The sequence below is a fragment of the Phalangium opilio genome, unplaced genomic scaffold (assembly GCF_054372755.1).
Source record: "Phalangium opilio isolate 3A_F unplaced genomic scaffold, DU_Popi_V2 ptg000002l_1, whole genome shotgun sequence".
Classification (NCBI taxonomy): domain Eukaryota; kingdom Metazoa; phylum Arthropoda; class Arachnida; order Opiliones; family Phalangiidae; genus Phalangium; species Phalangium opilio.
Genome location: NW_028324144.1, coordinates 14,629,479 through 14,643,294, shown reverse-complemented (window position 1 = coordinate 14,643,294; position 13,816 = coordinate 14,629,479). Strand labels below are relative to the sequence as shown.

At 39.6% G+C, this 13,816-nt stretch overlaps 3 protein-coding genes and 1 long non-coding RNA gene across 4 annotated transcripts; 2 read left to right on the top strand and 2 right to left on the bottom strand.

Moving 5' to 3' along the window:
* The first annotated feature begins 293 nt into the window (after positions 1–293).
* On the top strand, positions 294–783 carry LOC149720126 (uncharacterized). Its single transcript, XR_016381425.1, has 2 exons — positions 294–456; positions 524–783. It is a non-coding gene; the product is annotated as an uncharacterized LOC149720126 (long non-coding RNA).
* A 9,853-nt stretch (positions 784–10,636) lies between these two features.
* Positions 10,637–11,317, top strand: LOC149720125 (uncharacterized). The gene is made up of 2 exons (XM_089865046.1): positions 10,637–11,035; positions 11,099–11,317. The coding sequence occupies exons 1-2, from the start codon at positions 10,919–10,921 to the stop codon at positions 11,315–11,317; spliced, it is 336 nt and encodes a 111-aa protein (XP_089721172.1). The 5' UTR covers positions 10,637–10,918.
* On the bottom strand, positions 11,235–12,300 carry LOC149720124 (uncharacterized). Its single transcript, XM_089865045.1, has 2 exons — positions 11,922–12,300; positions 11,235–11,866 (listed from the first exon to the last, which is right to left on the bottom strand). The coding sequence occupies exons 1-2, from the start codon at positions 12,176–12,178 to the stop codon at positions 11,380–11,382; spliced, it is 744 nt and encodes a 247-aa protein (XP_089721171.1). The 5' UTR covers positions 12,179–12,300; the 3' UTR covers positions 11,235–11,379.
* LOC149720123 (uncharacterized) lies at positions 12,219–13,205 on the bottom strand. The gene is made up of 2 exons (XM_089865044.1): positions 12,501–13,205; positions 12,219–12,437 (listed from the first exon to the last, which is right to left on the bottom strand). The coding sequence occupies exons 1-2, from the start codon at positions 13,170–13,172 to the stop codon at positions 12,219–12,221; spliced, it is 891 nt and encodes a 296-aa protein (XP_089721170.1). The 5' UTR covers positions 13,173–13,205.
* Between the last annotated feature and the right edge of the window lie 611 nt (positions 13,206–13,816).

The window sequence follows — 13,816 nt, the reverse complement described above, 5'->3', positions numbered from 1 at the left end:
CGCTTTCCGTCGTCCCTGGACAAACCCGGTGGTTCCAGTATAAATATTGTATTTAATTGTAACATGATTTAAAAAGTGGAGCTTTTAAACCATTTGCCAAGCGAAAGAAATAAGAATTTGGTGGTAAAATACCACGGTAATAACCATTTTCATAATTTACCCGACAAAATCGTAAATTACAGCTACTATGGTAAATTACCGTGTAAAGTTCCATGGTAATCAGAAGAAAATAGGGGAAGTGGGTAGCTTGGGCAACTTCGTGAGGCGTCCCGTTTACGGAGTTTTCGCGCCATTTCCCTCCCCGTGGGGGTGAAGAGAGATAGGATTTTTACGCGCATTAACACACGAGTGACGTGATTCTGTGGACAGTACGGTCCTACGCCTTCCAACTGACTAGAGGCGTCTGCTAGAGGCAGTGAGGCACTCAGGCAGAATGGCAGAGGCTGGAATCGAGTGGTAAGTACTAAATTCATAACTTATTTTAAAATATGTCTTTATTTTTAAAAACAATGGTATTTCTAAGTTCCAGGGATAAAATTAACTTGTCCGAAGTTTTAAACTGTGATAGGGAAGAGTTCAAAGTAATAAAGTTGTATCCAAGTTGTTGTAGTTTGATTTTTAACATTGGGATTGGTTTGGGTAGATCTTACTTTTCCTTTCAACACAGCCTGAGTTTTCTTATCGGTAGTTTCCTTCTACGTAAAATCACACTGCGTACTCTTAACGACATTCATTTTATTAAATAACCGAATTTTCGTCCTTAATTAAACCAATATCCGCATTAACCCGTTGCCTGACGTAACCCTAACTCAAACTGAAGCACAGCAGAAATATAAGCAGACTACACAAGTTAGTTCCACAGTTCGCTACATGGTGGCGTTCGCAATGAAATCTGGTACTATTTTATGCTTCGCGCCGATTGGCCAGATTCAAATTTTAAGGGTGGTAGGGGAATCGACCATTGTAAGTGAGAATCACTGGACGACTTGTATGGCTCAAGGCTACGGCTACCCACTTCCCCTATTTTCTTCTGATGGTAATTTACTGATTTATAACCCTAATTACGCCTAATCTTAACAAGTGGAGAAACCAAAATCTTATCAGAGAGTATGGAACGTTAGATGGAGTGTTGATCTAATGCTAAAAAAACCGTCATACAGTGGCAAATGGGAAAGAAAGTAGGAATTCTTATCTTCGTTCCACAATTTTAGCTAACGCGCAGGCGCGAGTGACGTCGTTTACTACCGCCAGTAGAGAGAATTTTAAAATTCTCTCTGCCGCGAGCTTCCGCTTCCATCGACTGCTGCCCCACTCACTCTGTTCAAACAACAATCACCGTCTGTTGGGAGGAAACCGAGGCTTAATAAAAATGCCAAATTGTTTTTGTAACGGTTGTAGGAATGATTCAAGGTATTCGCTTAAAAATATATGAAAGGAATGTCCTTCCACGCGTTTCCAAAGCCAAAAACCCAGATATAAAAATGTAAAAGATGGATATTAGCTTCCACTAGCTTTCAAGCTTTATTTTTGGTTTGGGAAATGGTTTGAAAACGATATTTACCATGTCGGGTCTTGTTAAATACTTATAGGTTACTTGAACAATTAAAGAACGACACTTCTTATAGTTAACCATGGCAGAAATTCAAACACGACCTTCCCCTTCTAGTTCAAAGCCGGTTTTTAAATTTGACACATGCGCGCGGACACCGCAAAGAGACCCCGAGTCTGCGCCAGAAAGAGACGAGTTTAGCCACAAAGCGAACGAACGCGCCTATTCACTTTAACACTCCCTCTCAAGTCTCTCCTCCCTGATATTATCTCTCCGAGGCGAGTGCGGGACTATATACCCACTTATTTACCTGAATATGCAACTTTTGCAATTTATTGATAACCCACTGCATGCGTTAAAACTGAAATAATGAATTAATCAAGCGTTAGAGAATTTTCTATTCACAACACAGTTGGAGTGTAAACACAATTCTATCATTATCTTAACAATATTCTTAGTTTACCAGCATAATTGCTAATTTTTCCTCCATATTAAAGCTGATGGTGAGAGAGGGGTTAGTAAATCTTCCGTTTTAAGTCTGAAACGTTTTCGCTCATCGCCAGATTGCGCGAAAAAGTAAAAAGTAGCTAACTCCAGGCGATAAAATTTGTCTGATTCTTTTATATATATATATATATATATATAAACAAACTCTATGAAATTTTATCCTTTAGCTGATAACGAAAATCCATCCTTATATTAAAAGCACAAAGAGAATATTAAATGAATTGGCACATACGTAACTTTGCAAAAATAAAACAAAACCAATTTTCTTTAACATGATGAAAACATGAGTCTTGTTAGAAATAAAGTTCTAAATGATAAAGAATTCAGAGGCATATACGGCTCCCAAATTTTTGCGCGCTAAATGATAACACGCATGACAAAATAAGCGTTGGCGTAGTAGTCATTCTGAAATATTTGCTTTTTGTGCACGTGAATACTCATTGCTCCTTAATTCAAGTAATTTTTCGCGTGTGTTAATAGCCACAGATTTGTTCTTATGCATCTAGTCGCCGGGACTTAATTCGCCGCTTAAAATGTTGTTTTGTGGAAAGTGGGTTTAAGTAGTATTAGTGTTTTCAAAGAACGGAACACTTTAGCCATGCCGTGAAACTTTTTATGTTAATCACATTTAATTATTTAACTCATCATTATTTAAATCATGTATGTATAGCATTGCTCCTTAATTCAAGTAATTTTTCGCGTGTGTTAATAGCCACAGATTTGTTCTTATGCATCTAGTCGCCGGGACTTAATTCGCCGCTTAAAATGTTGTTTTGTGGAAAGTGGGTTTAAGTAGTATTAGTGTTTTCAAAGAACGGAACACTTTAGCCATGCCGTGAAACTTTTTATGTTAATCACATTTAATTATTTAACTCATCATTATTTAAATCATGTAGGTATAGCAGAAATAATACATTGAGTGCCAACATGAAATAAATAAGATATAGTTCTGAGTTTAAAAGTTGAAAACATTGTCTTAACTCAGTTTTGGTTTGATTAGTGAATGAAAGTCTGTATAACGTACCGTATTTAATTAGTTACTTAGTTGCGAAGCGATCTTCTTGCGATCTTTTGATTTGTTTGTTGATTATTAGGCGGCGACTCTAGCGCAAGCTAAATAAGCGATTGGTCGTTGTGTTGAGGTCCGAAAGACGAGAAAGTAGCTCCGACCACACCTTCTACCTGCAGGCTGTTCTTTAAGATGAGCTTAACTCTTTTCTTTAATGTCTAAAGACTACGTGACAATCGTTGTATATTTGTATGGTGCGGCAAATATTGACAAGGGAGGATGAAATATTGGAGGCGAAACAACTTCAAGTGGAGGTGAATTACACTTACGTTACAACTCCACCACACCTAGAATCGAACGACCTCGTTCGACGACAGACGAAACAAGTTGGGAAAACCAAAATATTACCTCTCCGTGTCAATAGGTCTACTACTAGAAACGTATTTACCTAGATATGGAATTATTTCACTTTTTTGAAGTAAAAATTTACGAAATATTGAAGCAGTATTCCAAACATAGCGAATGTACAGTAAAGCAGACGACATTTTACATCCAATAAGGATAAATCTTGGACACATGGAAATCAGTCAATGGGGAAAAGAACAGGAAATGAAGTCTACGCTTCAGCTGTTTACCCTATATTCTGAAAGCTACATTTACAACTGGTTTGCAGTGTAAACACTATCGTCTCGTCTCACCTCAACAATATTCTTTGTTTGCCAACATGAAGCTAATTTGTAGCTAGACGCACTAATAGTCAATGCGCACCATAAAGAGAATAATAAGTCTATAGTTAATACCCGTTTACCATTAGCCCTTTTACTAACCTTATTATTATTATTTAAGAGTGTATTTAACTTTCGGCTCACTCTGAACCGTTGATGTCTCTTCATTTCAGACACGAAAATCAAAGCCAAGAGTTTACTTCACCTCAGGCCTCAATTATTTACTCTTTGTTTCACTAAGCCTATTGCGGATAATACTTGTTATACGCGCCGGAGTCTAGGTCTTAGTTTTCTTCATGAAATCACTAAACCAAGGATTATACTATATACAGATGTAGTATAGCTTAAGCAATATATAAACAGCCATTTCAAATAACAATATTAAAAAAAATCTTTGGAATATCAAAATGAAACAGAGCTTTAAAGCTACAAAAGTACTAAATGCATCATAATTACGAAAAATACTTCCACATATTCACTTTATATTATATAAAAAGGGAATATTAAGGTTCTGTATGATTTCTTAACACATCAACACAAGCCTAACTGCTAACGCGACGCACTAGTGTAACAATGGACGGACACACACATACAAAAAGAGTAACAAGGAGTATAAACCCATTAGTGGAAGCAGTATTTTTTCCCGAAACAATCTCGCTTATGTTTATCCTCTCTAGACTTCGCTAAAAACGTATTACTACTACGTAAAATATTAATAGACAGGCAAGGATTGATACCATTCAAGAAGGAGCGCAATATTATCCATATTTTCATTTCATATACAGAGAAAAGAAATTATTATGTTTCTGAGAGGAGCTTCCCATTTTGGTTGTTGTTTTGAAAAATATATCGCAATGCACGGGCCTTGATAGATATAGGAGGCGATGATAATCTCTCTCTTTGCACGAGAGGTTTATCTTTAATATTTAAATAAATATAATTATTTTTAATTATTTTAATCTTCAATAATTAACATTAATAATAGTTATACCTATTATCATCTCAAACTTTGCTAATATTGACGTTTAAAGTGAAGGGTACCCCTCTTGCCCACTTTCTTCAAATTTTGGGGTATATATACGATTCGTTTCCATTATAATAGTAAGGTAAAAGCGCAACCAGAAGATAGTGGTGATTAGAAGCCAGTATGTACAGACTGGTGTCCAAGTGGAATGGACGAAGACCAGAAGATGGTGGTGATTAGAAGCCAATATGTACAGACTGGTGTCCAAGTGGAATGGACGAAGACCAGAAGATGGTGGTGATTAGAAGCCAGTATGTACAGACTGGTGTCCATGAGGGATGGACGTAGACCAAACATGGTGGTGTGAGAACTCAAGTATAGAGTAGCCAACGGAGAGAAATACAATTTTCTAAATTTCTGTGACCTGTCAATGCGGTCCGGAAATTAGGAACACGTTTGCTCCGATACGCAAACTGCGAACGCGGTCACGTGGGTGTAACAACGGACAGACACACAGACACACACACAGACACGGCCGTTACAGAACCTCTCTCAAGCGGAGAGGTAAAAACACAAGTAATGAGACGACGCAATAAAGACAGTGTTTGGAGAAAAGAAGTAAACCAAATTCGCGCAAAAATAAAAAAATACAAAAACAACGACAAAATCCGCGGCAAATACATTCGACAGAATCAGCAATGCTGGGGGTGCCAGGAGTAGGGGAAATCAAATCACGACCAAAGTTGGTCACAAGGGCCGAAGGCTCGGCGCCTTGCTGGTCACGACGAATAAAGGGTTTTAACTGTGTGATATGATTAGTTCCCCTTAAGGTACGTTTATTACCAACATTGATTAATCGGTAAGTTAGGGGCGACAATTTTTCGCCAATTATAAATGGGCCATCACACTTTGCAGAAAGTTTTGCATTAAACTTTTCACCAGCAGACGACTGGAAATGAGTCTTGCGCAAGACATAATCACCTACTTCAAATTCAAATTTACAACGCCGTGGGTTAAATTAACTAGCCTGCCTGTCCTGTTCTAGTAAAATATTGGCCTTCGACGCATCATCAATTGTTGTCGTTACACGATCCTACATTGTTTTAGCGTATGCCCGAACATTGTCGTTCGAGGGGTTTTTATCAGGAGAAACAGCAGGCGTGATATCAAACGGTGCTCTAAGCTTACGGCCAAAGTTAAGGAACGCAGGGGTATATCCTGTCGTGTCCTCGGGGGCTGTGCGAATCGCCTTGGCTAGCTGGGGTAACCTTACACTCTAAGAAATGGAAGTGTTAAAAACGTGTTAAAACTGTGTAGACACCGTAAAAACACGCAAAAGAGAGTTTTATTACCTTGAGTTTTTAGGGGCCAATTTAAAGTGTAAATTCGGTGTAAAATAACACTATTAAAACACCGTTCGAATTTAAACATGAAAAATTATAATACTGCGGGTTTCTTAAATAAGGTCTTTCATTTTCATTAATGTTTTAATATTAAAGTCAATACAAACAGAAAAAAATTATTGAAAAACGTAATTGTTAAACCTTTTTTAAAGATGATATTCATGAAAGAAAACAGTTTTATCCTTTAAATAAAATCAAAAGGAGATGATCTAAAAAGACATAGCTTTCCGGCCTAGGAATGAGGGTATTGTGTGTCAGGTTCTCTCCAACGAATGTATCATCTCGAGTGTTCCTAAAACTTGATATCCCAAGGCTAGGCCGAATGTATTTACTGTAGAGTAAATGGTAGTTGAACACCCAAAGTTTTTCTCTACTAATATTTTTTCTCGGCGCCAACTAACATCAGCCGCGGAAAGCTGGGTCTCTCTAAAAAAATTCCACCCCCTTAAAAAGTTAACTAAACTTCAATTTTTGGATTGGAGGTGGTTCCGCTTGTGGTGAGTTACTCAGCCAATAGAGAGACGGATATCTTATAAGACGATCGGAGTTTACGTTTTGGCGGAGCAAGTTACGAAAAACGAATCGGGTGTAAATGTATAAATTTAGAAATGGATAAAAGGCTCTCAAAACAAACTCAGAGTATTTCCGTGCCAGAAAAATACAATTCCGTCGGCTTTCTTTAAAAACGTTTGCACTCCACACGATACACCGTTGCCATAAAAAACGCAAACACCGTGCACTTGGATGAACCCTCCATGCTTGAACTTACTCGGATAAAAAAATAACCCCGCCTGTTTTACTTCACTCTCCACCGCTGTGGAGCGCTGCTTCAAAAGCTCGTTCTCGGTCGTGGCCGATATTTTAGAAATTTTATCTCTCCATTCACGCGAGCTCCGTTGGGAACTTTAGAAAGCTTAACGTCAGAACTTTCAGACCCAGAGGCTACGGCAAAAAATCTTACATGGGAACTTGAGGTAAGATTATTCTACTTGTGATAAAATTAACAAAGAAATTGGTAATCTGGTGGTGTTGTACCTTCATAAATCTATGCTAAACGTGTTAGGCGACACTCTTACAGGTGTTAAGCGATACTCTTAAAAACGAGACTAGGTTAGGTACTGGCCTCACAGTAGGGCCAGCTTGAGAAGCCAAAGTGAGGCACTTGCTTTTGTGACATGTTTTATCATTATTTTGAGAAAAATTAGAGTACTAAATGGATTTTTTTGTAAAATCTGTAGTGCAAATTAGATTAAACGCGTTTCTGGTGCTCGAAAAAATCTTAGTGAAAAGAGATGATTAATTTTAACAAGAACGTCTATATCTACTAATTGAATATTATAGCCTCGAAAACTAATTTAATACCCTATGCATTTGTACGAATTAAAAACTTTCTGCCCTTTTCAGAAGTTTATAAACCCGTAAAAATCACTTTATATGCAACAACCCTCGCTTAAAGAGGTATAGTTCTGCATGTGAGAACTTTCCTCCCTATAGATGATGAAGTTCTCTCAAGATGGAACCCTGCTATGAATATAGCATTAATTGCTAATAATACTGCGGAATGGCGGATAATCAAAATTTAATTAAACAGGCAAACCATACTCGATATTTGAGTTATGCCTCATGAGTGGTCAAAATGTAGCTACTATAGTGTTGTTTACGTCATCGGTTTTGCTCTTAAGTCTAGGAAAAGTACTAGAATTTCTACTACTAGTAGGGTTAATAGGGGGCTCCCAGGCCAAGCACTGTGGAAGGCAGGGGCGGTGCGGGCGGTGCGAGCGGTGCGGGTGGTGCGAGGGGGGAGCAGATGGCGCCAGTGTCGCTGGAACTTTCGAGAAGTTTAATTTTATCACAAACACTAAGATAAGATAAGGGATAAGAAAAATAAAAACTTGGAATTCAAATCAGTTCAATTCTAGTGTAGTTTAAAAATTAATTTCTTAATGCTGATAAGATAACGGGGATATCTCGGAGAAAAATAAATCAATACAGTAGTGGTATGTTATATACCATAAAATTCAATATAGACAAAGTTTGATAGCACTCTATTTGAAATGAAACGCGTTCGCTTCTCAGGGTGCATAGTGCATATAATACCATATGAAGATAGGGTCAATTATGACGCAAGAAATAAACGACACTTCAATATGTTAATTAGATGAAAATTCGAGCCATTAATTTCCCCCGTATTAATAAAATGGCGAATGAATGAGGGAAATCCCAATGTATGAAACCTATTGTGGGGGGTAAAACCCCGGAAAGGGTGCCACGTGAAAATATTCTCAAACCCAGATTGCAACATGTGACGCCCCAGAAAACACATTACTCACCCCCAAGTTAAAGCTATAATGACGTAGAATATAATGGTTGTATAAATAGTCAGACCAGGCAAAGTAGAAAATCATTCCAGCCTCAAAGTTCGTAGAAAGGACGAAGAAGGGACCCAACAAGTACCATGTAAGTACTTAACCACACAATTACATTTCATCACCCCGGAATAGTAATAACCCATATGCTCATCCTAGGTTTAAAAACTCAATCGTCGTTGACTTTGAATTCCTGGAAGGTCGATCAACGGTTGGTGGACGGGAAAAAATTGTAAAGGAAGCGGCTGCCACAACGGTTGAAATAACGCCGAGGGTAGCATCATGGTCCTTTGAACCACCGTACTCGGATCAGGAACTCTCCCAGGAGGCCAAACAACAAAACCGGTGGATTTGCCACAATTTACACGGTCTCCCCTGGAATCACGGAGTTACGTCATACAACAAACTGGAGGCATGTTTATCTCAAGTCGTCCAAGGATACGAAAGGGTGTTTTGTAAAGGCGAAGAAAAGTGTTTTTTTCTCTTAAATATAATTCACCGGGACGTTATCGACTTAAATGGTGTGGGGTGTCCCAAAGCATCCGATATCGACGAGGATGGACCCATGATCACGTGTTTGGTGGGTCATAAGACAATTTTTAAAAATGGGAAATATGTATGTGCCCTATCTAAATGTATACTTTATTCTGAATGGTTGTATAAACACCAAGATGATGTATATTCACAAATAGATTGAAAATAAATAAAAATTCACTTATTGTTGTTTGAAATAAAAAGAATTCTAAGATTTGATATAATATTGGTATTTTGATTAGACACATTCGGGGTTGAAGCGTACACATACTTATAAAGTTTAAAAAGTCACGTGGGGTTTGACGTGTAGTGGGAAATACAATCTACGCGCGGAGCTGGTGGGAAAATACCACAAACTCGGCGCCAAGTCAACGAAACCCGGGGAAATCATACAAAGATAAGCCAACTAGAATAAAACGGGGTTACACGAGTGAATAGATCACTCTTCAAGATGTTCCTCTGCGAGAAATGTACAACTACCTTCAGCTGCAAACGGAGCCTAGATCGACACACGCGCAGTGTACACGGTAATGTAAAATTTAATTGTAACTTCTGCGGTAAAGAATTTGCACGTCGGGATATTTTGATTCGACACCAACGGCATTTTAACCATGATGAGCCCGGGGTAAACTTAAACCCCCCGCGGGGAGCGTCACCACAACCCGGACCGTCGCACCGTATTACCCCGCCAAATTCTCCCGTAAAGAGGGCCGCTTCACCCACGTTGGTGGGAATACCGAAAAAGCGTCGAATGGAAAATGGTAAGTTTATATACAATTTAGATTATGTAGAAACCCTATCCTCTCCGGTTGAAAATTTTACATTAAATGTATGTTTAGGTCCAGAAGATGACGAAGGACTTAACACCTTTATGGAGAAATGGGAGGATGAACAAAAGGAGTATGATCTCTCGTCTCAAGATGATGTTGGGCTGGACGAGTTCATGACAAATTGGGAGGTTCAACAAAACGCGGTTAACCCACCTGAACCGGAAATCGAGGAAATAAACGCGCTCGAGGACGCGATTTTTTCAGCTCGACTTACCGCGCCGGAAGGGGTTACAGATCCCGTATTGTTCTTAAATGAACATCGTGATAAACTGGAAACATATCTCAGAAACAAACTTTCGGAAAAGAGAGGAATAAAATGGTACATGGTGGTACGCGCGCGATACACGCGGGAACTCGGGAATACGGGTACAGACGTCGAAACTAGTCCGTACTTCCGTGGGTTCACACACGCAACTTTAACACCGGAAGTTATACCCCGACAGCTAGACTTAAGTCGGGAGAAATTAGCTGAAAGTATGAACAGCTTTGAGAGTATGGGAAGCGGCTGGGTTTTGGACCGTATTCTATACATCCAAATCAACATAATTCAATATCTACCCCTTGTTGGTGGAACCTATTTTCAATTACCACCCATAATCGAAAATAAAAAGGCTACTGTAAACGTGGACCCGGGGAATCCACTCGACAACATGTGCTTCTTGTGGTCAATTTTGGCCAAGTTGCATCCCGCGACCAACCATCCTAGTCGAATCACTCATTATAGACCATATGAGAATGAACTGAACGTGTCCGGCATTACATTCCCCTTCGAGTTGGACGCATATAAACTGAAGATATTCGAGGAAAAGAATAACCTCTCCATCAATATTTTCGCGTATGAAAAGGGTTACTTTCCCCGGTATGTGAGTGAGAAAAAAGTCCCCGAAGCGCGACAAATTGATTTGCTATTGGTTTCAAATGGTGAATCAAAACATTATGTATTGATCCGACACCTAAGTCGACTTCTAAGCGACTTCACGAAACACAAAGTAACAGCCTATTATTGTCGGTATTGCTTGAAGAGAAGCAACATGGAGGAAGTACACAATAACCATGTGCGAGAGTGTAATGTACATGATCCACAACGCGTTATCATGCCTCACGATAAACCAGTTTTAAAATTCGAAAACTTTGGATGGAATCAAATGGTAATATACGAGATACGTTTTATTTTAACGTTGGATATATCATAATATTTGTTACATAAACAGGTTCCATATATCATCGTTGCTGATTTCGAATCTCTTCTACCAAAAGTGTCAACGTGTCTGCCGGACTCGACACTGTCGTCAACTACGACATTAGCGTTACATGTAGCGTGCGGGTTTTCATACGCTATTGTCGGTCCAACCGGTGAGTTCAAAACCGTCAATCACGTGTCCTATTATCTAACATATTTGATTATTCGCAGGAAATCTCGTCAAGCATGAGACGTACAGAGGGGGAGATGGAGCTTTGAAATTTCTGAAAATGCTTTTGGGTGAAGCCGATGTTATCGCCGAAATGTTGAAGGAAAATATTCCCATGCAACTTTCTGCTGATGAAGAAATCGCATTCCATACTTCAACGCACTGTTACGTTTGTTAAAAGATTGCCACACGTTTTGAGCGTGGGCGTAATCTTCCTGGGCCAAGGGTTCGTTCGTGAGGTCGTTGTGGAAGCACTCAATTGGTGGTAGTTGCTTCTCGTCAAAGCGCTTCTCCGAATCCATGTAGGTGTACGGGTAAACACCCTTCCTAAGAAGTAGCTTGACCTCGTCTGGGTTGAATACAGAGTTCAACAATGGGAATTTCGCCGGTCCACCTTTCGACACATTCGAAACAAGTGTCTCGAGAGACGCCGGTAAGAACCGAATACTATCCACAAAACGTAAATTCCCTAGTGTGAATGAAATGTACGTTTCACTGTTGGACGCGATACAGTCAATCTTCTTGTTTCTTATCAGGGCGATTTGCTGCATGATAAGGTGGGCGTCGTATCTGTTGGTGTTACGTAGTTAGCATAAAGTTATAATTATAGATTATGGTTAATTACCTGCTCAAGTTATGCATCACGACTGGGATGAATTTAGGTGCTTTTAACTTCAGATTACAACTCTGGCATGCACACCCCCTATACACTCCGGTGTAGTGGTCGTGGTCACGTGTTTTGACAATCTTTCCAATGAATGGTTCCTCGCAAACGTAACAGTGCGTTGAAGTATGGAATGCGATTTCTTCATCAGCAGAAAGTTGCATGGGAATATTTTCCTTCAACATTTCGGCGATAACATCGGCTTCACCCAAAAGCATTTTCAGAAATTTCAAAGCTCCATCTCCCCCTCTGTACGTCTCATGCTTGACGAGATTTCCTGCGAATAATCAAATATGTTAGATAATAGGACACGTGATTGACGGTTTTGAACTCACCGGTTGGACCGACAATAGCGTATGAAAACCCGCACGCTACATGTAACGCTAATGTCGTAGTTGACGACAGTGTCGAGTCCGGCAGACACGTTGACACTTTTGGTAGAAGAGATTCGAAATCAGCAACGATGATATATGGAACCTGTTTATGTAACAAATATTATGATATATCCAACGTTAAAATAAAACGTATCTCGTATATTACCATTTGATTCCATCCAAAGTTTTCGAATTTTAAAACTGGTTTATCGTGAGGCATGATAACGCGTTGTGGATCATGTACATTACACTCTCGCACATGGTTATTGTGTACTTCCTCCATGTTGCTTCTCTTCAAGCAATACCGACAATAATAGGCTGTTACTTTGTGTTTCGTGAAGTCGCTTAGAAGTCGACTTAGGTGTCGGATGAATACATAATGTTTTGATCCACCATTTGAAACCAATAGCAAATCAATTTGTCGCGCTTCGGGGACTTTTTTCTCACTCACATACCGGGGAAAGTAACCCTTTTCATACGCGAAAATATTGATGGAGAGGTTATTCTTTTCCTCGAATATCTTCAGTTTATATGCGTCCAACTCGAAGGGGAATGTAATGCCGGACACGTTCAGTTCATTCTCATATGGTCTATAATGAGTGATTCGACTAGGATGGTTGGTCGCGGGATGCAACTTGGCCAAAATTGACCACAAGAAGCACTTGTTGTCGAGTGGATTCCCCGGGTCCACGTTTACAGTAGCCTTTTTATTTTCAATTATGGGTGGTAATTGAAAATAGGTTCCACCAACAAGGGGTAGATATTGAATTATGTTGATTTGGACGTATAGAATACGGTCCAAAACCCAGCCGCTTCCCATACTCTCAAAGCTGTTCATACTTTCAGCTAATTTCTCCCGACTTAAGTCTAGCTGTCGGGGTATAACTTCCGGTGTTAAAGTTGCGTGTGTGAACCCACGGAAGTACGGACTAGTTTCGACGTCTGTACCCGTATTCCCGAGTTCCCGCGTGTATCGCGCGCGTACCACCATGTACCATTTTATTCCTCTCTTTTCCGAAAGTTTGTTTCTGAGATATGTTTCCAGTTTATCACGATGTTCATTTAAGAACAATACGGGATCTTTAACCCCTTCCGACGCGGTAAGTCGAGCTGAAAAAATCGCGTCCTCGAGCGCGTTTATTTCCTCGATTTCCGGTTCAGGTGGGTTAACCGCGTTTTGTTGAACCTCCCAATTTGTCATGAACTCGTCCAGCCCAACATCATCTTGAGACAAGAGATCATACTCCTTTTGTTCATCCTCCCATTTCTCCATAAAGGTGTTAAGTCCTTCGTCATCTTGTGAGAGAAGTATTTCTGGACCTAAACATACATTTAATGTAAAATTTTCAACCGGTGGAGGGTAGGGTTTCTACATAATCTAAATTGTATATAAACTTACCATTTTCCATTCGACGCTTTTTCGGTATTCCCACCAACGTGGGTGAAGCGGCCCTCTTTACGGGAGAATTTGGCGGGGTAATA

What these genes read in the sequence shown, in the direction of transcription:
- LOC149720123 (XM_089865044.1), bottom strand. Translation starts at nt 13,172, where the DNA reads ATGAACAGCTTTGAGAGTATGGGAAGCGGCTGGGTTTTGGACCGTATT. An exon ending in ACTTTGGATGGAATCAAATG is followed by an intron (nt 12,438 to 12,500) that starts GTAATATACGAG and finishes TTACATAAACAG; the next exon opens with GTTCCATATATCATCGTTGC.
- LOC149720125 (XM_089865046.1), top strand. Translation starts at nt 10,919, where the DNA reads ATGGAGGAAGTACACAATAACCATGTGCGAGAGTGTAATGTACATGAT. An exon ending in ACTTTGGATGGAATCAAATG is followed by an intron (nt 11,036 to 11,098) that starts GTAATATACGAG and finishes TTACATAAACAG; the next exon opens with GTTCCATATATCATCGTTGC.
- LOC149720124 (XM_089865045.1), bottom strand. Translation starts at nt 12,178, where the DNA reads ATGCTTTTGGGTGAAGCCGATGTTATCGCCGAAATGTTGAAGGAAAAT. An exon ending in GTGATGCATAACTTGAGCAG is followed by an intron (nt 11,867 to 11,921) that starts GTAATTAACCAT and finishes TAACACCAACAG; the next exon opens with ATACGACGCCCACCTTATCA.